We start from the raw sequence: 20,190 nt of genomic DNA, 5'->3' as shown, positions 1-20,190 counted from the left end.
AGGCCGTTGGTCTAAACAGATGAGTTTGGACTGGAATCTTGATTCAAAGTTACGTAGTTTGTTAGCCAGAATCCTTCCTTGAAGAATGAAAAACGCCAGCCTCTTTTGTCACCTCCTTGCCACCCCACGCATAAAGGCATCCAGCCTAGCATCGCGTGGTCAAGAAAAGGCAGCCCAGTGATGCACAAACTGCATTAGCTCTAAATACCCTCCAGCCGTAACGCCCAAGCCCCTCGTCCCAGCTCGTAATCTACTCCTCGATCGTCTTAACGCACTCCCACTCGCCCTTGAGGTTCTCCTTCCACAGCGTGACCTTGTTGTCTGCCCCCGAAGCCGCTAGCACGTTCCCGCTCAGCGACCAACTGACCCGCCAGACGGCCGCCTCAAAGTTGAGCACCTTGCAGCTCCACTGAAGCGGGTTGGCCGGGTCGCTGGTCCAGATGCGCACGGTTCGGTCCTGAGACGCGCTGGCGATGTAGCTCTTTTGCAAAACCGTCGGGCTCCACGCCACGTCGCGCACCCAGTCCGTGTGGCCGGTCAGCGGCTCCCGCTCCGGCTTGTACCCGTTGGTCGCCGGGTCAAAGACCCAGATCTTGAGCGCGTTGTCTGACCCGCCCGTCACGAACCGCCGGTTGCCCGTCGACTTGGGGCTCGGCTTGCTGCTGACGATGCTGCCCGGGTTGGTCGCGGGCGCCCACGAGACCGAGTTGACGCCCAGGCCGTGCGCGTGGAAGATGGTGTGATCCCAGCTGTTGTCCTTGAACTCGAGCACGCTGACGTTGCCGTCCGACGACGCACACGCCAGCAGGCAGCCCGCCTCGTGCGGCGACCACGATACCACGTTGACGCTCGCCTTGTGCAGCGCAAAGTCAAAGATGCGCTGCCACGCGCCGTTCATCTCGCGCCAAATCAGCACCTTGCCATCGTAGCCTGCGCTCGCCAGGATGTTGCCGTACTTGGGATGCGCCCACGAGACGCACCACACCGCGCCGTCGTGCCTAATGGTCATGATGAGCCTCGGTCATGTCTCGTTCCTCGGCCAGACTCGTGCACACATACCCCTTGAGTGTCTCGGTCAACCGCTGTGTCTCGCCCTCTATCTCGAAGATTTTGATGGTGCGATCAGAAGAACAGGTCGCTAACCTCCGGCCGTAGTAGTCGAGGACCGCATCGTGCTGGTTCGCGTCAGTGTCAGTCTTCCGCTGTTGGTTTCGTAGTTTCAAGCCTTGGTGGCAGTCGCGATGGTGGAGGAGCAACATACAATCATGTCATCGTGGCCAGAGTTGGCAATGACCTGTGTCCCTGCTGCCTGCATGGAGCTTGGTGAGCATGTGCGAATGTTGGAAATCTCGCTGAGGAGCCAGGGACAGGAAAGGGGGAGAGCGTTGCGCACCATTGTGACGGCAGGTCTTTGATTCCAGGTATCTGGGTATGTGAAGTCTTCAGATAACAAAGCGAGAGTTGATATCCTCAAAACTGAATGCTGCTTCAGCAAGTTTGTTGGGTTTCTGTTTGCTGTGTTTGGAGGTTTGTGACGCTGCTCCAACAATGGATCCAGTTGTGATGCGCATCCCTGTTGTTGTCGAGCTGGCAAGAAAATCAAGGTGTGGCCCGGGGCACACCTGTCTCACCATGCCCCACATTGAAGCCCCACATTGTGCGGCCCCGCACTCGGTTTGGTTCTACCACAGTACACGTGTACGTGTAGAAAAGGTTTCTGTCAAGAGCACACAGCCAAGTAAAGCAAAGAAAACTGGATATAGAGGTAGCAATTGAGTTGATGATTGGGGTTCGAAGTCTCAGTCTGAATAACTGCTAAGCAGAATGGATGCTAAACATATGTGTATTGAGCTCCCAGCCGGTTGCAGTCCAACCAGTTCTTGGCTTGCCCCTCAGTCACAAGCCTGTCCAACGTCCTGCTAACCTTCAGAATGAGCCGCGGACAAACACCGACAGGATATCACGGCTTCATGGCAAATTTGGCGCCCGCACCAAACAGCTGAAGAAAGCGGGATCGATTTGGAATGGCCTCAGCTCTCTCATGTCTATAGACCATGCCTCTTAGTCTTTACTCCCTCTTTTCCTTATCAACCACGCCACTGCAACAGAACCATTGTTTCGGTTCGACTTGACAATACCTCGGATGACCTCGGCATTTCGAAACATTCCCTGCCTAGCTCTCTTCGACTTCAAGAACACCGGTCTCAGTCTTGGATTGCCCAGGACCTTCGTGTTGAATCGCATCGTACCGACTCTTCACCTACACTCGTCTTCAAGATGGCGGACAGCATGTGCGGTCCGTCCAACGGCGCCAAGAACTTTCTGGCCCATGTTGACCGAGATCGCGCGCTTCACCAAGATCGTCTCGTCAACACGCCTCAGGCTGGCGCTGGGAACGTAGGTACTTGGGGTGCTAGTTTTGAGGCGAGAACCGACCGCTGACGCTTTGTACCACCAGGCTTTCCGATCGCAGACGTCCTTCTCCGATGGCGCCGAGGCAGCTTTCGGGAGCTTCCAGCAGGGCGGCGCGGCTATCGACGCAAACATCGGTCCCGGGCTGGACATGAACGGAATCGGTCCGCTTGGGTACCACCCAACCGGTGCTAGAACTTTTGGTCACCCAGTTCCGGGCGTCCCAACGACGATGGGCCATATCGGCCCTGGCGCTCCTGCTGCTCGCCTGGCGTCTCCTGCCACCGGCGGCGCCTCGCACCAAGAGTGGGTGAGCCAGTTTTCGGGCATGCAGCTCGGGCCTGGCGCGGCTGGACCCAGCACTGCGATGTCAGCTCCGGCGCCCGCGGGCACCATAACTCCGATGAACCCGGTCCTGAACATGCAGCAGGCGCCGTTCGCTATGCCCATGTACGGCGGCGCATCCCCAGGTCTCTTTAGTTTCCAGAACCCAGGCATAAACCCTGTCGCTCAGCAGGCGCCCCAAACCGTTCTCTCACAAGATACCGCCGCTGCTGCAATCGACGTTGAAGCTTTCAACCGCGCGTTTGGCGAATACGACGATGCCAACTTTGAATCCGAGCTCGCCGAGTGGACCGAGAAGCAGAAGCTCGCTAACAGCGAGTTCGCCGAGGCACAAGACAATTGGATGGCCGAGCATGGGCCGCGAGTCGAGACCACAGCGGACGTCAAACCCCCTACGGCCGACGAGATGGAGGTCATCGACGCCAACCTAGAGAAGATGGCGCAAGAGCAGGACAAGCGCCGATCCGACGACGAGCTCGCGCGCGCTGCCGTCGATATTGTCAATGCGGTCGCCGACAACACTTCGGAGAAGTTCAAGAACTCGCGTTTCTTCGAGCTGATGCGCCGCATCGGCAACCGCGAGGTCGTTGTCGAGGGCGACAGCTTCGTCAATGCCACGACGGGTGAGACGGTCAACACGGCGCATGACGACGACACCGAGGACTCGGGCGTCGGTTTCGACGCAGTTACGCCCGAGAAGAGCACCGACAGCGTCCCGCCCGCCGCCGAGGGCCAGAGCGCTTGATCACCGACGAGCCGATCGCGCTCCTGCCGGCCAAGTCATCCAGGCTAGGGCGAATGTCGACTTATAGCAAGCATCAACCTCGCTTGACCTGTTATACCTACAGATGTACTATATATTGTTACGCCGCCACGTCGCTGCACCGCACCTTTTGACGCTTTGCACATTTGCTTTCCCGTGTTCTTTTCTTTTCTCTCATTTCACCCCTAGCTGTACGCATATGAGCTTGGAATTGGTCTCTTTGCTTCGACGAGCAGAGCCCTCTTCGCAACGAATCCTGTTGGCAATGGCATGGCAGATGGATATGGGGCCAAACCTGTGTGGATTTGCATACATGGGGCGTTGGAGGGGATTTGGTGGGGCGGTTCGAGTCAGCTTCGTTTCTTCTCCCGTCATGGTTTTCTCCTTGCTGTTATGGCTGGTGGTCTGTTGCATTGGCATCTGGCGTTGACCTGGCATATGTACGACATGGCGCGGACAGGCAACACCCACAAGGGGTTTTTGTTGGGGTTGGTGTGTACGAGCCTTTGCTCGAATTGCTTGTTGCTCTGGCCGGAATAGAGGGTGCAACCTAGACGTGTAGACGGTTGGTCTAGTTTATCGATGCGCAATACTTACTTCCTAAGTAGACTGGCACTGACGATGTTTGCTTCGTTGCCTACTCGATGTGTTCTTGTGTGTTGTGGCGTGCAAAAGTGAGTGGCATGTCTGAGATGAAGCGGGGACTTCGTAAATGCAGCTGTGAAGTGGGGACTTCCAACCGCCCGATATCTCCTCAAGAATCTGACGATGGAAATCCAGCCAGAAAACGCTACTTCTGCTCCCGCGGTTGAGTGCCTCCGCGGCCAACGCCTTCACATCCCTAACCTTTGGCCCGCCTTTGCCTCGTGGAAGCAGGGCGTCAACCCGTGCCATGGACAGGTCAAGCAAGCCGTTGATGGCCGGCTAGAAGGGCTGATTGACCATGAGAAAGTGCTGGCGAAGGTCAAGGCGGCTGATCTCGGGCTTTTCGCTTCGGGGTATGCTGTATCCCTTACCCGGCGAGAGTGCTAGGTAGGCGTTCATGTTCACTAATCCCATTGCTCATCAGTGTCTTTTCCGAAGCGCCGTACGAAAGGCTGGAAACGGTGGCCTTCTACTGCGTCTGGCTCTTCCTGTGGGACGACGTCATTGATGGCGCGGGTGCCAGTGAAGATAGCGGGCTCGCCGCCGAGGAGTACTGCCAGCAGTCTGTGGATTTTGTGAGGTTCTGCTTGGGCTTGGACGATGGCCAGGCTGGAAGGGCGGCCCCTGAGGCGCCGACCAAGGTGTGTGGGAGCTTTGCTGAAGTGGGTAGACGGCTCAGGGAGTGCTGCGGGTTAGACCAAAGGTCGTTGCTCTTCAAGCATCTGAGGGAGTATATGGAGGGGTGTGTGACGGAGTATAAATGGAGGGTGTCTGGGAAGGTGCCGAGTGTCGAGGACTTTTACTCGTGGCGGTTGAAGACGTCCTCAGTGGACGTCATGTTGGTCCTCTGCAAGTGAGATTTCCATATGCATAAGGTCTTGTCGAACTGGCTTCTGACTGGTTGCAGGATTCTCAACGGGATATCTCTCTGGAGTGAGATTCTCGAGTCGGAGGAATTCGCAGCTATGGGTCTCAGCGTCAACAAGCTCCTTATTCTGTGAGTTTTCTGGTACGCATTTCAGGAGTTGGGCGGCTCATTGACCCTCGACATAAGGATCAACGAGCTGTTCTCGCTCAAAAAGGAACTGGTGGGTGCTCAGCTTGCTTGTCCAATGGCCCTGCCGGACGCGGTCCTGAGCCCGTACCCTCCATCCCAGCTTTCAATGTTTTGCGAATTATCCACACCGTGTGCAATTTGCTGTCCGTCCGACTTTCTCTCTCGAGATGGCACAAAGCTAACTCCTCTTATCGAAAGGACGGTGCGTTTAGCAACCTAATACCCATCATCATGCGGTCGTTGGGTTCAGGCCTGGAAGGTGCAACGAATAGTATGGTTCGGGATATCTACGACTGCATTAAGTGTTTTGATAGCAACGCCTCGGCTCTTCAGGCAATGGTAACAGCCGAGGGAAGGCCTGACACGGCAGCCCAGGTCAAGCGGCTGATTGAGGCCTACCAGTCCATCGCCACGAGCGTGCTCAACTTTTCCATTCACAGCCCTCGGTATGGACTACTCAAGGACATGCGAGAAGACGGCTCGTTCGTGGTCGTGTTATAAATGGGTCGAGGGAAGAGCGTGGGGTCTTCGTGGCTGCGATCAATATCTCAGAGCAGGCGGCCCAATACGTCCGCCGATCCGGCGCCGCGGCTTCGGAGCCGAGACGCCAAGACGCTCGGGCCGGAGCCCCTGGATCTGGGGACGGCACAGGGAGGCAGAGCGAGAAAACCGAGACTTAGCTCAGGGATCACTGAAGCATCCCGGACAAGCTCGGATGATACCACATTATTGTCAATGAATCTTACCATGCCAGGCTAAATCAGATCACTTCATGACAGTGACAGTATTGTACACCGTCGAGGGTGTGTAAATGCGGGGCTCCCTCGCCAGGTGTGGGCCTCTGCTTACAAACTGCCGACGTCTTGACTTCAACCTCATCAGATAAGGAGCTTCGAGGTCGTTTTATACCTGGACAAGTGCTCTCACCACGAACTCATTTGCTTTCCATCCGATCTCAGGCTCATTGGAACTCTAAGCGCAACCCATAATGGCAAGCTCACTACGCTTTGACTACCCCTCCCCGCTCGCCGGTTACGAAGACGCACCGCCATTACCCGAAGAGCGGGCTGAGGATGGCAAGAGTTACCGCAACCCACAAACCGGCATCCTCAGCAGTGCATACGACACGTTTACCGAACCCCTCGACAATGGCCGGAGGGGCGGGTTGTAAGTCAACCTGCCGTACTCACCTGACTGGACGAACCTGAACTGACCTCTCCGAGCGACGTGCACATTTACTACTTCCAAACCAATCCCGAGCGTAGGTGCCGTAGAAAGCCCATTCCAAACAACCGAATGCCCACAGCTGACCTTCCATCTTCCTCCTCTTCCGAAGAATCCCAATACGCCCGCCAGCTCTGGGAGCGCATCCGCCGCGAGTTCCCCGAGCTACGCATATACACATTCTGGGACCGGCCCGTAGGGCCCCACCCAGTCGCCATGTTCGAGGTGAACCTGTTTACGCCCGCCCAGTTCGGCGCATTCATCCCCTGGCTGGCTGTATGGCGAGGCCCGCTCTCGGTGCTCATCCACCCCAACACCACCGAGACGGACGTGCCCGAGGCGGAGAGGGAGCTGAGGAACCATACCCAGAGGGCCATCTGGATGGGCGAGAGGCTGTCGCTGGATGTGGCGAGGTTTCGGGCGCTGCCAGGCTCTAACGTCAGCCAGGGTGCGGGGAGTGGGGAGAAGGCAGCGTCTTGAGGGTGCCGAATTACAGCTTTCATCTTGGTGGGCGAGGTTGGTTTTGTTTTCGCTCTTTGTCAGGGCACATGATCACAGTGGGCCGTTATTCAAAAGTTGGATATGTGAAGAGGGGCGGTTAGAATGTCAAGGCTGACGTTTCTGGCAGTTCGAGAACGACCTGAAGACTGTTTGCCAATTTCCTGTGCTCGTCAGTACATCTGTATCCGGACGGAGTATCGCAGGGCTCAAATCCTCCAATGCTGCTCGCGAGGCTTCGATGGCCTTGCACAATTCAACGCGTGTCGAACTACTCCAAGACTGGACTGCGGATTTAAATTTGCATGGTTCGCGTCGGGTGCGATGAAACGGGGAGCCGACGCCGCGGCCTCGAGTTGCGCCGCGGCTGACGTGCGCAGATTGAGACTGGGAAATTGCAGCCAGGGCGGCAACGGGAGTTGAAGGACGAGGTCTCAGCGCCTGAGCAATTTACATCAACACTGCTGGGAGTAATTCTTAACCTTGGGCAAAGTTGGCTCTTTATCATATGGTGAGGATCTGGAGAAGACAAACACAGGCCATCTCTCGAGGCCGTAAACTTACAGTTACTGTGTAAGGTACATCCGTACACGTACACAGAACTCCCCAGGTACGTATCCCGGTCAATCTCGCGCTGCATGCCCAGCTCAGCCCTTCACGGCCCAGACCCCAAATCTTTGGCTGACTCCGCAGCTCTTCTCCAATGCTCATTGGCTCATTTGCCCTTGGTTGACGCCAAGCTTCAGCTGCCAGGGGTCCAAACCCCCATTTCCTCTCAAGGGCATCACAACGCCAAGGGACTTCCAAGCCTCCGTTGATGGCTTGGACATAATTATCCAAAGAAACCTGTGCGCTTTGCATCCATATTTTGTAAACTCATTGCGCTAGCCATGCCTCTTCCGGAAGAGTTTCGCGACATGGGGACGTTGTGGGCGAATGCACATCCCATGGCGACCCTGGCTGGAGGGAGCCGCCTGAGCTGGTCCCCTCCCGCATTAGAGACCACCTCGACACGGTTTTTTGGGCCATTTTCCCTCCCTTTTTCGTGTCACGGTCCTTGCTACACCACTTCGAGGCCGGTGCGGAGTCCAAAGTGGCATCTGGGACGATACCGTCTCCCACCGTGCTGTCCTCTCGTTTAGTGTCGTTGTTGACCTTTGTCATACACTCCCTCTTCGTTCCTTGGTTTTCGGCACCACGATGGGACATAAGCTCCTCCCCATGGCCATTCTGGCCTTGCGCATTATCGCCTCGGCCAGGGCAGCGGAAATCCTCCAATATGTGACCGACATGCCTATATACAGCGCTTTGGTACATACAATCTCTCGAGACCCTTCTGTCGCGCTTTAGCACCATCACTGATCGCATTGTGCTTCTCCAGGCGCCCTGCGCACAGAGTGCCATCAGCTACGCCGTCATGTCCAACACATATAGCGTGTGCCCCGAAGGTGCCCCCGAGCTCCAGTCATGTATCTGCACCAAGAACAAGAACCTCGCCTCCGTCTCCTCCAGGGTTGCAGCCTCAGTCAGCAACATTTGCGGGGATGCAGCAAGCCATGATCAGTCCTCGGTGCAGACGGTACGATAGGTCCGGAGTTGTCCATGGCAGGCTGGTTGCGCTGACTCTCAGCCAGGTTCTAAGCGCGTATTGCGATCCGACCGCGACAATCACGCTTGCGACTCCAACCGCAGTACAGGTTTTGATCACAGAGATTGCCGAGTTCAGTTACATGGCCGAATGCGCGCAAAGCGGCCTCAAATACGCTGTGGCGTAAGTTGGCCGCACACCTTACCCCGTGGTTTCGGCCACCACTTTGCTCTTTGCTGACAGCAGACAGGTCAATGGTATGTGGCATCTTGGAGTTGTGAGGCTCATACTCAGTCCGCTAACGTCTGTGGCCACCAGACCAACACGTTCTGTCCGACGGACGCTCCTGCCTTGGCCGACTGTGCCTGCAACAAGAATAAGAATTCGGTGATGGTCAGCTCAGAGATCAACTCAAGGGTCAAGTCTTCGTGCTCCGGACTTTTGGCCGATATCACGTCCGCCCAGGCCATGTTCGCCGCGTACTGTGGTCTAAATGCCGGCACATCTGCATTCCCAGTGCCTTCTCCGCCGCCTGGCGACAGTGAGTCGAAGCTCGTGGAACCATCCCGAACAGCTGCTGATCGAGACAGTGACGTACTTCATCACGGATTTGCCCCAGTACAGCTCTCTTGCAAAATGTGCCCAGGAGGGTTTGAGCGAGGCGGTTCAGTGGGTAAGCAGCCCCAGCCCATTGCGAAATAGGAGCTACTGTTTCTCTTAGCCCACAGTTTCTGACAGGTGCCTACAGCAAACATACTTGTGCCCCAGCGGCCCGCAGGCGCTCGCTTCGTGCGCGTGTCTCAAAGACGGCATGGCCAGCATGATCCTGAAGAGCATCACTTCCTCTGTCAAGTACGAGTGCGCTTCAACCGCCGTCGATGATGTTTCGTCTGCTGTGGACGTGAGTACCCCCCTGACAATCCCATTATTTTGCACCAGTATCTAAAAGCGATCCAGGTCTATAACTTCTATTGCAGCGCTGCTGCCGGGTCAGCGACTGCCACTGGGGTCGTGAACTCTGTGGAACAGACATTCCCCACCGCCGCTTCGAGCGTTGCAAGGCAGACGGGCGCCAGCGGAAGTGCCAGCGGTAGTGCCAGCGGAAACGGGACAGCTGGTTCTACTGACGGGAGCAACACGGGTTCAAGCGGCCCCAGCACCGGTTTGATCGTCGGGGCCGTGGTTGGTGTTGTCGGTGGTCTGGCTCTGATCGGAGCTATCGTCTTCTTTGTCTTCAGGCACATCAGGAAGAACAAAGCCGAGTCGCTGCGAAACCCCGAGACAGGGACTGGGCCTGAGAACCCGCCCGTTCCTCAGACTCCCTTCGGCGGCAAGTCAGAGCTAGCCAGCGACTCGGTCGTCGCCGCCTCAGAGCTACCACCTTCGAGCCCGGCCCCAAGCACGCTCCAGGCTGCCGCCGTTCCTCCACGAGCCGACACCGTCTCACCCGCCTCTGCCAACACGGCCGCCTACACCCCGCCTCCGAACCACCAAGCCGAGCTGAACGGGCAATCTTCGCTATACCCGCCAATGCCGAACCGCCCGGAGCTGCACAGCCAGGCATCTGGTACCCCACCGCCGCCAAACGCGCCAGAACTCTACGGTCAAGGTGCTCCAGCTCCCGACAGACCTGAGCTCCAGGGCCAGAGCGCCGTGTACGCGACCCCACCTCCCAACTTGTCGGAACTGCAGGGCCAAGGCACGCAGTTTCACAACGCCGCCCCGAACCGGCCGGAGCTTCCTTCGCCGGCTCCTTCGCCAAACCCTCAACAGATGCAGGGGTATCAATTGTCCCATGCTGGCACGCCGCCTCCTCCTCCTCCTCCTGCTTCTGGTGGCGCCGCCATGTACGGGCAGCAGCAGCAACACACGCAGGCATCCTGGCACTCGGGACCGGTGCCAGAGTTCCATGAAATGGATGCTGGTGGAGATGGAGTGCCGCAGAGGTGACGAAAGTTGAGGCGTATTTTGTGCTGCCAGGACTTTTTCGCGGCAACTGGGCGAGCAATGTGTGGCCATATACCGGGAAGGGGTTGTTCTCCGGGGACGGTGTCGAGTAGCAGCTTTTTGTACAACTGTTTCTGTAAGCTTTCTTAATAGCCACTTTAGCAGTGCATTGTCAGAAGAGGGCCATGGGGCGCCAGATTGCACTCCCGCCGCAAAATATGCATCTGACCGTCCAGCCACGGTGACGTCTTCCCGTTTTACCGCTTCTAGTTCCCCAAGCTGTCTCACTGATCTGAGACGATGGACTTGCCACTGTGATACCGAAAAGACATTGTCACTTATCAGGATGGACGGTGAAACCAGATTTAGGTACACGCAAGCGAGGCTGTCACCTTTCCGGATGTGCCGAATGAGAGAAGATGTCTTGAACGAGAACTGTGTATCACCACAAGCTTGTGCGTTCAGCTTGTCCAGTGACTGTGGGATGGGAGAGGCTGGCGAACCAAAGAGTAGAAGAAACAGAAAGGTAAATTGGCGACTATTCAGGAAGAAGATGATTATATATAGGAGGGAATGCAATTCGAAGTTATGCCTTTGGGCAGTGGAACTGAATGATTGTAGGCAAGTACACCATAAGAACAATGAGCACCAGTCGATATCTACTGTAGAGGGGAGACTGGCGAGACTGGCTTGAGGCTGAAACCTGAGACTGGAGCTTGAGCTGAAGTCGCAGTTGCGCACAGACCAGGTGCCACGTCCGGGTTCTGTCCCGCCGCCAACCTTGCCTCGCTGCCCCACAGCAGCCGTTCCCAACTTGCCATGGCTGATTGGAGCCGCGCGCAATGGAAGAGCTCGCGGCTGGGCTGTTTTCCTGCCAAAAACAGCTCCAACCGGCGAGAAGGCTTTTCAGTCAATCTCTGATCATTCCTCTCCAAACATCAAAGAAAAAGTGCCAACAATCGCGCGATTTTGCTAAGTCAAGAATCGCACCGATTTTTCACTCGTTCCGTTACTCAACTCGGACGCCATCGCCGACCAGGCTATCCATCTCCCGTCTATGCATTGAGAGCTTGACACCGAGGGACCACCATGGCGGCGGTCGAGGTAGACCTGAGCTACCTGTCGGCACACGCCGGCGTGCCACAGGTTGATCTCGACGCGGTCGTCACCGCGCCAACAGTCGATCTGGTCAAAATCGTACTTGGTGCAATTGTGACCAAGCTCCGAGATATCGAACAGGACAAGTTCCAGCTCGGTGTCGAACTCGAAGCTGCCATCCGCGGCGCAGAGTCGCGATGCGTACAGTTCAAGAGCACCAGCGAAAAGGCCCTCAAGGAGGTAGAGGACTTGCGGCAGAAATTGCGAAATGAAGGCAAGTCTGCGTTTAGCCATTATCCTATCCTGCTGATCTTGGCTAATTGTTGCGAACTCAGAAACTGCCCGCCGATCTCTTGAGAACGAACTCCAGACCCTCAAGTCGTCTGGAACAACATCACTTTCCGAAATCGAGACCCTCCGCGCCCGCATCGCGTCGCTCGAGACCTCCAATCGCGAGACATTAGCAATCGTCGATTCCAAGACGACGGCAAACGCCAGCCTCTCCGAAGAGCTGCAGAAACAACACCAAAAGATTCTGAAGCTCAACCAGGAAATCACAACGCTGAATCAGTCTGTGCAGACCGCACAGACCGCAGCAAACTCTGCGAAGTACCGGGAAGAGGCCCTCAGGCAGGAGCTCGAACTTGCCAAGAAGAACAACGACTGGTACGATGCCGAGCTTAAGACGAAGACGGCCGAGAGCCTCAAGATCCGTAAAGAAAAGGGTGCCCGAATCGCCGAATTACAACGCCAGAATGAGGACGCCCTATCCACCATCGAATCGCTTACCCGGTCGGAGCAGCAGCTTCGCAAGAGACTGGAGGAGGCTCAGTCAAAGGCAGAAGAGGCTCTGACCAAGGTGCAACAGCTGCAGGAATCTGCTGCCCGTGCCGAGGAGAGCTTCAGACAAGAGTTGGAGTCGTCGAGGCGCCTGGTGGAGCTGAAAGATCAACAATCTCAAACACACCGCAACCGCCTCAAGGAGGTGGAGCTTCGGTTGGAGCAGGTGAAGGACGATAGCGCCGAAGAGATCCGACGCGTCCGGCGAGAGCTGGAGCAAGAGAAGGAGGACCACGCCCAGACGGGCCGACAAGCACAGGAGCTCCAGGTAGAAGTGGATCGCCTCAAAGCTATCGTTGATTCCCAGAATGGCGTGGCTGGCTCGGCGCCACAGACCCCCCGGGCTAACGGGTCGTTCCTGGCTCGCGCAGCCTCTCCTTTTGGCACCCCCGCATCGATGCGCGGCAGGGCGTCGCAGCGTGCTACCGATACCCTTGAGGAGCTCCTCAAGGTCAAGGCACAGCTCACTGGAGAGCAACGGCGGAGTCAGAAGCTCCAAGAGGATCTCGACGACGCCGTGAATCTTCTGGAGGCCAAGATTCCCGAGTTCGAGGAAGCTCAATACGAGAACGAACGTCTCCGGCAGGAGTCGGCCCAAATGTCAGAACTGATGGAGCTGTCTTACCAAGAACGCGACGCTGCAGCCAAGGCCGCCCGTAAAGCTGAGAGCGCTGCTGCCAGCGCCCAGGCCGAGATCAAGATTCTCCAGACTCAGGTGCGCGACCTTGGCACACAAGTCCATGTCCTCCTCTTCAACATCAGTGCCAGCGAGAAGGGTATGGATCAGCTTAGTGAGGAGGAGATCTTGCACTTCGAGAGGCTCCAGCGCGGCGAGGTCGCAGCAACTGCTCTGGAGGACATGTCAGACACTCATCGGTTCATTACCGAGAGGTTCACCGCCTTCAAGGACATTTTCGAGTTGCAACAGAAGAACGAGGAGCTGCTCAAACTCACCCGTGAGCTCGCCACCAAGATGGAGAATGAGGAGGCCCTGGCTGCTAAACGACAGGCGGCTCAAGACCATGAGGAAGCCCAGGAACTTCGGGCTACGGTCTCGGAGTTGCAGGACGAAGTCCAGTCGATCACGGTCCGGATGAAGAGCTATATGACGGAGCGCGACATGTTCCGCCGGATGCTCCAGCAAAAGGCCACACCTGCCGAGATCCAACAAGCCCTCGGCCTTCCTCGGGAAGCCGGGCATCGCGAGGTGCTCGCTAGCATCGAGCAACCACCTCAAGCCGACGAAGCTAGCCTCACTGTGGCCCTGAGAGAATTGCAGGCTCAATTCGATTCTTACCGGAACGACCAGGCGACCGACAGGAACGCCATGAAGGACCAGATCGAGAAGCTGTCCACCGAGAAGGGTTCACTTCAGAGCGAGGTCTCCCGGCTTTCCAGCCAACTCACCCTTGCGACCGAGCGGTACAATATCCTCGAGTCGAATTTCAAGGCTTTGCAGACCGAGAAGCAAGAGCTACAGAAAAGGGCTCAGTCACTGTCGGAATCCGCAGCCAAGCAAGACATGCGGACCCAGCAAGTGGCCGAGGATCTTGTCGAAGCTCGCGGCTTGGTTGAGAGCCTGCGGAGCGAAAACGCCAACCTCAGGGCTGAAAAGACGTTGTGGAAGACTATCCAGGAGCGTCTCAGTCAGGACAACGAGAGCCTTGCGCAGGAGAAGACGAGGCTTAACGGGCTGCTTTCCAGTCAGCAGTCGCTCTTGAACGAGCGTGAGCTTTCCGAATCCGAGACGAAGCGTAGACTGCAGGCGCAGATTGATTCTCTCGAAAGCGAACTTACGACCATGAAGCGGAGGCTCTCTGAGGAAGTGGAAGAGGGCAAGAAGATCCAGCTGCGAAAGGAGTTTGACGCCCAGCAGTTCCAGAAGCGGATTGATGAACTGACCTCTATGATCGGTCAGATCAAGGAGGAGAATGTTCAAGTCAAGACGACCCGTGACCACCTCCAAGCTCGCATTGGAGAACTGGAAATCGAGCTGCGGAACTCGCAGGAGCGCGCCGAGCGCCTCCGTCCGCTTCCAACACCCAGACCAGGGACTGTCAACGAACCACCAACGGCCGACAATGAGTCTCAAGCTCGTATCGAGGAGTTGGAGAACGAAGTTCAGGAGCTCAAGAACAACCTGGACTTGCTCACTGTTCAGCTCGACAATGCTAAGCAACAGGCTGAGCAATTCAAGCAGCTGAGCAAGGACATGGAAGAGGAGCTGACCAGCCTGAACGAGACTCACAACCAGTACCGCGAAGAGATGGATGCGGCGCTTGAGGCAAAGACCAACTCCATCAACGAGCTGCAACAACGTGTCGAAGCACTCACGGCCGAGCTCTCGAACTCGAATAACGAGCTCAACATGCTGCGGGATTCGCAAAGCGACGTTGCAAGGAAGTTTGAAGAAAAAGAAAGGATGCTCAACAATGAGATTGAGCGTCTAAAGGAGGAGGGAGAAAGATACAAGGAGACCGCGCGCTTCCATCAGCAAGACCTGCGCGCCCAGGCTGAGATCGCCACCAAGGCTCAGCAGGATTACGAGCAGGAACTTGTCAAGCATGCGGAAGCTGCCACACTCCTGCAGAAGATTCGGGCTGAACACAACGAGCTCAAGACTCAGGCAGCTGCATGGCGAGCAGAAGCGGAGTCTGCCAGAATTTCTCTCGCTCAGAGCGAACATTCCTGGGAGGAGCGGCGGCGGCAGCTCGAGCAGGAAATGTCGGAGATTAAGGCTAGGCGGGAGGATGTTGCTGCGCAGAACAAACTCCTACACCAGCAACTTGACAGCGTCACGGCCCAGATCATCTCCTTGCAACAGAACCGGACTCAGTTGGATGGCGAGGGACCACCGCCTTCGGTTGCCGACGCTGCCACGGAAGGTCTGCGCGAGCTCAACAACTACTTGCGCCGCGAGAAGGAGATCCTCGAAGTGCAATACGACATCAAGCTCCAAGAGGCGAAGAGGCTCCAGCAGCAACTCGAGTACTCACAATCGCAGCTTGACGAGGCTCGTCTCAAACTTGAGCAGGAGCGCAGGGCGCACGCCGACAGCTCGCGCAGCTCCCTCACCCACAAGGAGCTTATGGACAAGCTTAACGAACTCAACCTCATTCGCGAGAGCAACGTCACTCTCCGCAATGAGAACCAGCGTGCTCAAGCACAGCTCCAGCAGAAGTCTGAGAAGATCACGGAGCTGGAGGCCAAGGTCCAGCCTCTCGAGGCCCGCATCGCGGAGCTCGAGGTCGACAAGGGTTTCAGGGAGCAGGAAATCAGACAGCTCCAGGAGGCTCGTGAAGGCTTGCAGAAGAGGATCGAGTCGATCCTTAGCAAGTACGGTCAGGCTGACCCTCAGGAAGCGGAGCAGCTCAAGGCGACTATCGAGAGTCTTGAGGCCGAGCGGGATGCTCTCAAGGAGTCCGAGCAGGCGCTGCAGCAGAAGGTCAAGGAGGTGGAGGAAGCCTTGGAGGCCAAGACGGCCGAGTGGCAGAGCACCAGGTCGCGGCTTGCCGATGATTTTAAGACGCGTTTCAAGAACATGAAGGGCCAGCGCGACGAGGCGAATGCCGAGAAGAACACGCTCCAGACTACCCTCGACCTGGTCAATGAGCGGGTGGCCGGCCTGGAGAAGGAGCTGGAGACAGCGAAGCAACAGCTGGCGGATGCCACAGAGAAGAACAAGGCGCTGGAGCATCAGGCAGCGGCAGCCACCCCGGCTGTTGAGCAACCATCTGCAGCTCCTTCTGATTTCGCCCAGGTTGCTGAGCTCAACCAGCAGCTCGAGAACTTGAGACAGGAACTGGAGACAGTCTCGTCCCAGAAGGCTGCGACGGAAGCCCAGGTTGAGCAGCTCAAGGCTGAGCTTGCGACTGCCATCGCGGAGCGTGACCAGGCGCAAGCGCAAGCTGCGGAAGCGGCACCGGCAAACGCCGGTGAGGTTGTAATGACAGATTCTACCGTCGCACCCGCTCAGACAGCCCCTGGTCTCGCGGATGACGAGCGCAAGGCCTTGGAGGAGAAGCTCGCGGCCGCCGAAGCCAGGGCTGTTGAATTCGAGCAGAAGGCCAAGGAGCTCGAGGATCAGGCTGACAGCATCATCAAGCAGCGGTCCGACAAAATGAAAGCAGCTCTGAACAAGAAGCTCTCGGAATCGAAGGAGGCGATCCAGAAGGAAGCTCAAGAGGAACGCGAAAAAATGCAAGCCGAGTTCGAACTCAGGCTTCAACAAGAGCTGGCCATCATCAAGGCCGAACAGCAGACGGCGGCTGCCAAGAACGGAGTGCCTTCGACACCTGTGAAGGCGTCCGAGACGCAGCCTCCACAGACTCCGGCGACAGAGCTCAACACCATGAACGATGCGCAGATTCGGGACTTCGTCGCCACAAACCCCACGGTTTCGAGCATTGTCAAGTCTAACGTTAAGAGGATGCTTGCCAATGAGACGAAAAAGGTGAAGGAGGAGACTGAAGCCGCAATGAAGGCCGAGTGCGAACAGAAGGTAACTGTTGCAAGAGAACAAGCGGCATCATTGGCCGAAAAGAAATCGGCGCTTCGTCTCAACATGCTCGATCGGCAGCACAAGACAGCCCTGGCCAAGATCGCGGTGGTCGAGACGGCGGCTAGGGACACACCGCAGAGGCCGGTGATCGAGGTTTGGAACATTGCTAAGGACGCGAAGCCTCCAGCGCCTCCCGCGCAGCCAACTGCTCCGGCCGCTGCTGTCCAACCTGCGACCGCCGGTTCTCCCGCTGCAGCGACTTCGCCGGCGGCGCCTGCAGGCCAGGCCCCTTCAGGTAGGTTCTCAAACGCCCCGCTTAGAATGACGTTACACGTTCATGCTTACAACCCACCAGCTTCAGCTGCACCCGCCGTCAAAGAGGAATCCAAAGCCGCGGCGCCCGCTCCGCAGAGCGCGTTGCCGCAGCCTACGAAGCCGGGCATGGGGATCCCGACGCCGGCTAGCGCAGCAACAGCCACCAGCAACCCCTTCGGTGCCCCGGCTCCTGCAGCCAGCAATCTCCCGCAACCGGTGGCAGCCGGGCAACAGCCACAGCAACTGCAACCTCAGCAGCAGCCGAGACCCAGCATCCCTGTGCCCCGAGGCGGTGGTGCGGGGCGCGGCGGACGGGGCGTGTACCAGGCCGGGCCGGGCCGCGGCGGTCAGGGAGCGCGCGGCCGTGGCGGCTTTGGTGGGCGCGGAGGCGGCGCTGCTGGCGGGCTGAATCCCAATGCTGGGGAATTTAACCCTGGTGGTGGTGGTGGTGCTGCTGCTGCTGCTGCTGGGAATAAGAGGCCAAGGGATGGGCCGGACGGGCAGGGTGAGGGCGGGAGAGGAGGGAAGAGAGCGAGAGGTGGTGGTGGGGTTGGGGTTGGTGCGCAATGAGCTGTGTGCGCGTGTTGACATGTTGAGGTTGATGGGTCGTGAGGGTTTAGGTGTTTTGAAGGGAGATCCTTCTGAGGGGCCATACTCATTCGGGAGTGACGTGGGATGATATCCTTGCCTGATGAGAGAGTGAAGGGTTTTCCGGCAGGAGGGGCCCCTGTTTGTTTCTTGGCTTGGACAGGGGAGCTACCAAGGGGGTTGACTGTACCATGGCATGCGAATCTGGGAAATTGGGAGGTGGTTGACCGGGGAACAAAAGAAAGAAGACTTTTACACGTTACAGGTGCATGGCCACTGTTTTCTCTCTCGCGCTCTGTATTATTTACCTTCTTTCTTCGCAGGGGCATGGCACGAGTCATTTGTTTGCTAAGGAGTGAGGTGGGGAGATGGATCTGGCATTGGGGCGGTTGGTTGGTTGGTTGGTTGATTCACTTTGCTGATCTAGAGTTTGTCGATCAAATGGATCGTGATAGTTGTAGAACAGGCAAGCAACCGAAGGAGTGTTCAAGATGGCTGGCTGTATCGCTGTGGTGAAAGGATATCTGTTGCTAGGGTTTGCTATACAGAAAGCGGTATGCGGGAGAGTATCTCTTTGGCAGTCGGTGCGAGATAGTGCCTTGTTCCGTCGTACGCATATGGCACAAAAATGCCATCATGAGCAACCTGTATTGTACGGAGGGATTTCAGGAGTTCTCGGACTGACTGGTTATCCCAATCCGGCGGACTCTTACACTGAGCATGGCAAACTGTTATATGATAACGCTCAGGTAGCATGTCAAGCCTCAGTTCCATGCATGGGACGTGTCTTAAATTGTGGGCATCTTGTCATTCACTACTTGAGATAGATGAGTTGTATCGTATATCCCTTAGTATGGGGACGTTGAAGGTCCTCAAGTGCTAGCCTGCTGCCTGAATGACAGGATTGATGGCCATCCCTACATTAGCTGCGAGGAGAGTGGTTCCGCGAATGGACATTGTGTATGGTATATGTGAAGGAATTGGTTTGATCGCCCTGAAGTCGTGCTTCTGCGCTGGTGCCTTCTCAAGAATATGGGCTCAGGGACTATGAATTGGGAGTCGGTTTCGGACGATATCTGATTTTGTGCTGCTTTAATGTTTCTTTTAGCTCTTCGAGTGTTCTGCAGACTTGGTATTACGATCGAATCAAGCTGCTTGCTGGTTTGCCTTCTTTGGTAGCATAGGTCCAATGGTTTGCGCCAGCAAACCGCCACCTCTTTCCACTCTCGTCTGGTTATTCTGTTCTCCTCGAGCATTGTCATCTTCAGCAGGAGTAAAACGTTCCCCATGACGGGGTAGCTAGCTTCATGGTTCTTTTTAGGGCCTTGAATGTGGCCTTTCTTGCAAGCACACCTCCTGAACAAGACGACATAACGTTATTGGCATGGAAAACGATGTGTTCCCCTCTAGTTTGGGTTCCGCTGAAGTCAAGCCCATGGGGACTCAGCTCTTTTGCATTGGCGTATCTCCAGTCTAAGGAATGGCTATCCATTCCGTTTCATACCCTCTATCGTCCATACGTTCAACATCTTCACAAAATCTACTGATTATCAAGGTAATGTGCGTTGGAGACGATATGCCAGGTTTGCCTGTATCCCATTGCAAAGTGAAGACACAGCCACGACGACTCGTCGTGGTCCCTTGCAACCAGCAATTTTGCTCAAGCCCAGAGAACTTTTGTACGCGTGAACAGCCCATCCGCCTTCGTCACAGAAACGGCAGGAGCTAACGTTAACTCTCGCATTGGCTCCCCCAAGAAACTGACTCTGTGTGCTTGAGTACACGATACTCACTCACAACTGGCTCAGGGTGCCAAAGTTGATCATAATCGAGCCAAGCCTCCCGAAAGGGAGATTGGGGCCTGGAGAATAGGATTCAGCCGACGGGGCCGAAAGCACAGTTCCGAGCCTCCTCGGATCCATTTCACATGCCTTGCGGACTGCCTGGTCGCTGTACCACGGCAAGGAACGACTCGTGAGCAGAGCCATTGGCGTCAAATCGTGTCACAGTTAGGGGGAGGCTCTATTAATGTGGTCGTACAACAGACCCGCGAGGCCAGAAGTAGCCCTATGGTTTCGGCGACTTGCGAGATCAGGAAGCATGTTACCGAGTCCCTCAGCCTCGCCTCCCCACATCTTCTCGGATTCAAGGCATCAACTGCGAAACTCGCACACGTGGTTGGTTCTCTTGGGTTTGCGTCCCTATGGGCAAAAGACCAGACTTGAAAGGAAGATGGAGCTCTCACTCCTGCGACCTGTCGGGATTAGAAGACGTTCAGCCCCAGTAGGCAAAAGGGCGCGCGCTCATCCGGATACCTGGGTTATCTACCAACAACCGCCGTTAGGGTGCTGACTGCAAAACGCCATTTC

At 56.5% G+C, this 20,190-nt stretch overlaps 7 protein-coding genes across 7 annotated transcripts; 6 read left to right on the top strand and 1 right to left on the bottom strand.

Moving 5' to 3' along the window:
• Positions 1-13: 13 nt before the first annotated feature.
• N657DRAFT_611781 (WD40 repeat-like protein) lies at positions 14-1,503 on the bottom strand. The gene is made up of 4 exons (XM_062790373.1): positions 1,394-1,503; positions 1,262-1,309; positions 1,060-1,175; positions 14-998 (listed from the first exon to the last, which is right to left on the bottom strand). Exons 1-4 carry the CDS (start codon positions 1,394-1,396, stop codon positions 251-253), a joined length of 915 nt encoding a protein of 304 aa, XP_062651071.1. The 5' UTR covers positions 1,397-1,503; the 3' UTR covers positions 14-250.
• A 668-nt stretch (positions 1,504-2,171) lies between these two features.
• On the top strand, positions 2,172-3,833 carry N657DRAFT_204732 (uncharacterized protein). Its single transcript, XM_062786207.1, has 2 exons — positions 2,172-2,397; positions 2,459-3,833. Exons 1-2 carry the CDS (start codon positions 2,278-2,280, stop codon positions 3,500-3,502), a joined length of 1,164 nt encoding a protein of 387 aa, XP_062651070.1. The 5' UTR covers positions 2,172-2,277; the 3' UTR covers positions 3,503-3,833.
• A 331-nt stretch (positions 3,834-4,164) lies between these two features.
• On the top strand, positions 4,165-5,723 carry N657DRAFT_653559 (terpenoid synthase; the record flags this gene model as incomplete). The annotated part of the gene is made up of 6 exons (XM_062794420.1): positions 4,165-4,194; positions 4,334-4,518; positions 4,590-5,018; positions 5,073-5,162; positions 5,220-5,253; positions 5,421-5,723. The coding sequence occupies 6 exons, from the start codon at positions 4,165-4,167 to the stop codon at positions 5,721-5,723; spliced, it is 1,071 nt and encodes a 356-aa protein (XP_062651069.1).
• A 487-nt stretch (positions 5,724-6,210) lies between these two features.
• On the top strand, positions 6,211-6,926 carry N657DRAFT_565114 (uncharacterized protein; the record flags this gene model as incomplete). Its single annotated transcript, XM_062788336.1, has 3 exons — positions 6,211-6,389; positions 6,446-6,483; positions 6,559-6,926. 3 exons carry the CDS (start codon positions 6,211-6,213, stop codon positions 6,924-6,926), a joined length of 585 nt encoding a protein of 194 aa, XP_062651068.1.
• A 1,218-nt stretch (positions 6,927-8,144) lies between these two features.
• Positions 8,145-10,482, top strand: N657DRAFT_567028 (uncharacterized protein; the record flags this gene model as incomplete). The annotated part of the gene is made up of 8 exons (XM_062788476.1): positions 8,145-8,255; positions 8,341-8,523; positions 8,579-8,715; positions 8,783-8,789; positions 8,851-9,073; positions 9,123-9,205; positions 9,281-9,433; positions 9,490-10,482. The coding sequence occupies 8 exons, from the start codon at positions 8,145-8,147 to the stop codon at positions 10,480-10,482; spliced, it is 1,890 nt and encodes a 629-aa protein (XP_062651067.1).
• An 876-nt stretch (positions 10,483-11,358) lies between these two features.
• Positions 11,359-18,058, top strand: N657DRAFT_203771 (uncharacterized protein). Its single transcript, XM_062786205.1, has 3 exons — positions 11,359-11,851; positions 11,913-17,213; positions 17,274-18,058. Exons 1-3 carry the CDS (start codon positions 11,569-11,571, stop codon positions 17,801-17,803), a joined length of 6,114 nt encoding a protein of 2,037 aa, XP_062651066.1. The 5' UTR covers positions 11,359-11,568; the 3' UTR covers positions 17,804-18,058.
• On the top strand, positions 18,058-18,693 carry N657DRAFT_204085 (uncharacterized protein). The gene has a single exon (XM_062786206.1). It carries the CDS (start codon positions 18,313-18,315, stop codon positions 18,646-18,648), a length of 336 nt encoding a protein of 111 aa, XP_062651065.1. The 5' UTR covers positions 18,058-18,312; the 3' UTR covers positions 18,649-18,693.
• The last annotated feature ends 1,497 nt before the right edge of the window (positions 18,694-20,190 follow it).

Source organism: Parathielavia appendiculata (genome assembly GCF_033297405.1).
Source record: "Parathielavia appendiculata strain CBS 731.68 unplaced genomic scaffold N657scaffold_2, whole genome shotgun sequence".
Lineage (NCBI taxonomy): Eukaryota > Fungi > Ascomycota > Sordariomycetes > Sordariales > Chaetomiaceae > Parathielavia > Parathielavia appendiculata.
This window is presented reverse-complemented; position numbering and strand designations above follow the sequence as displayed.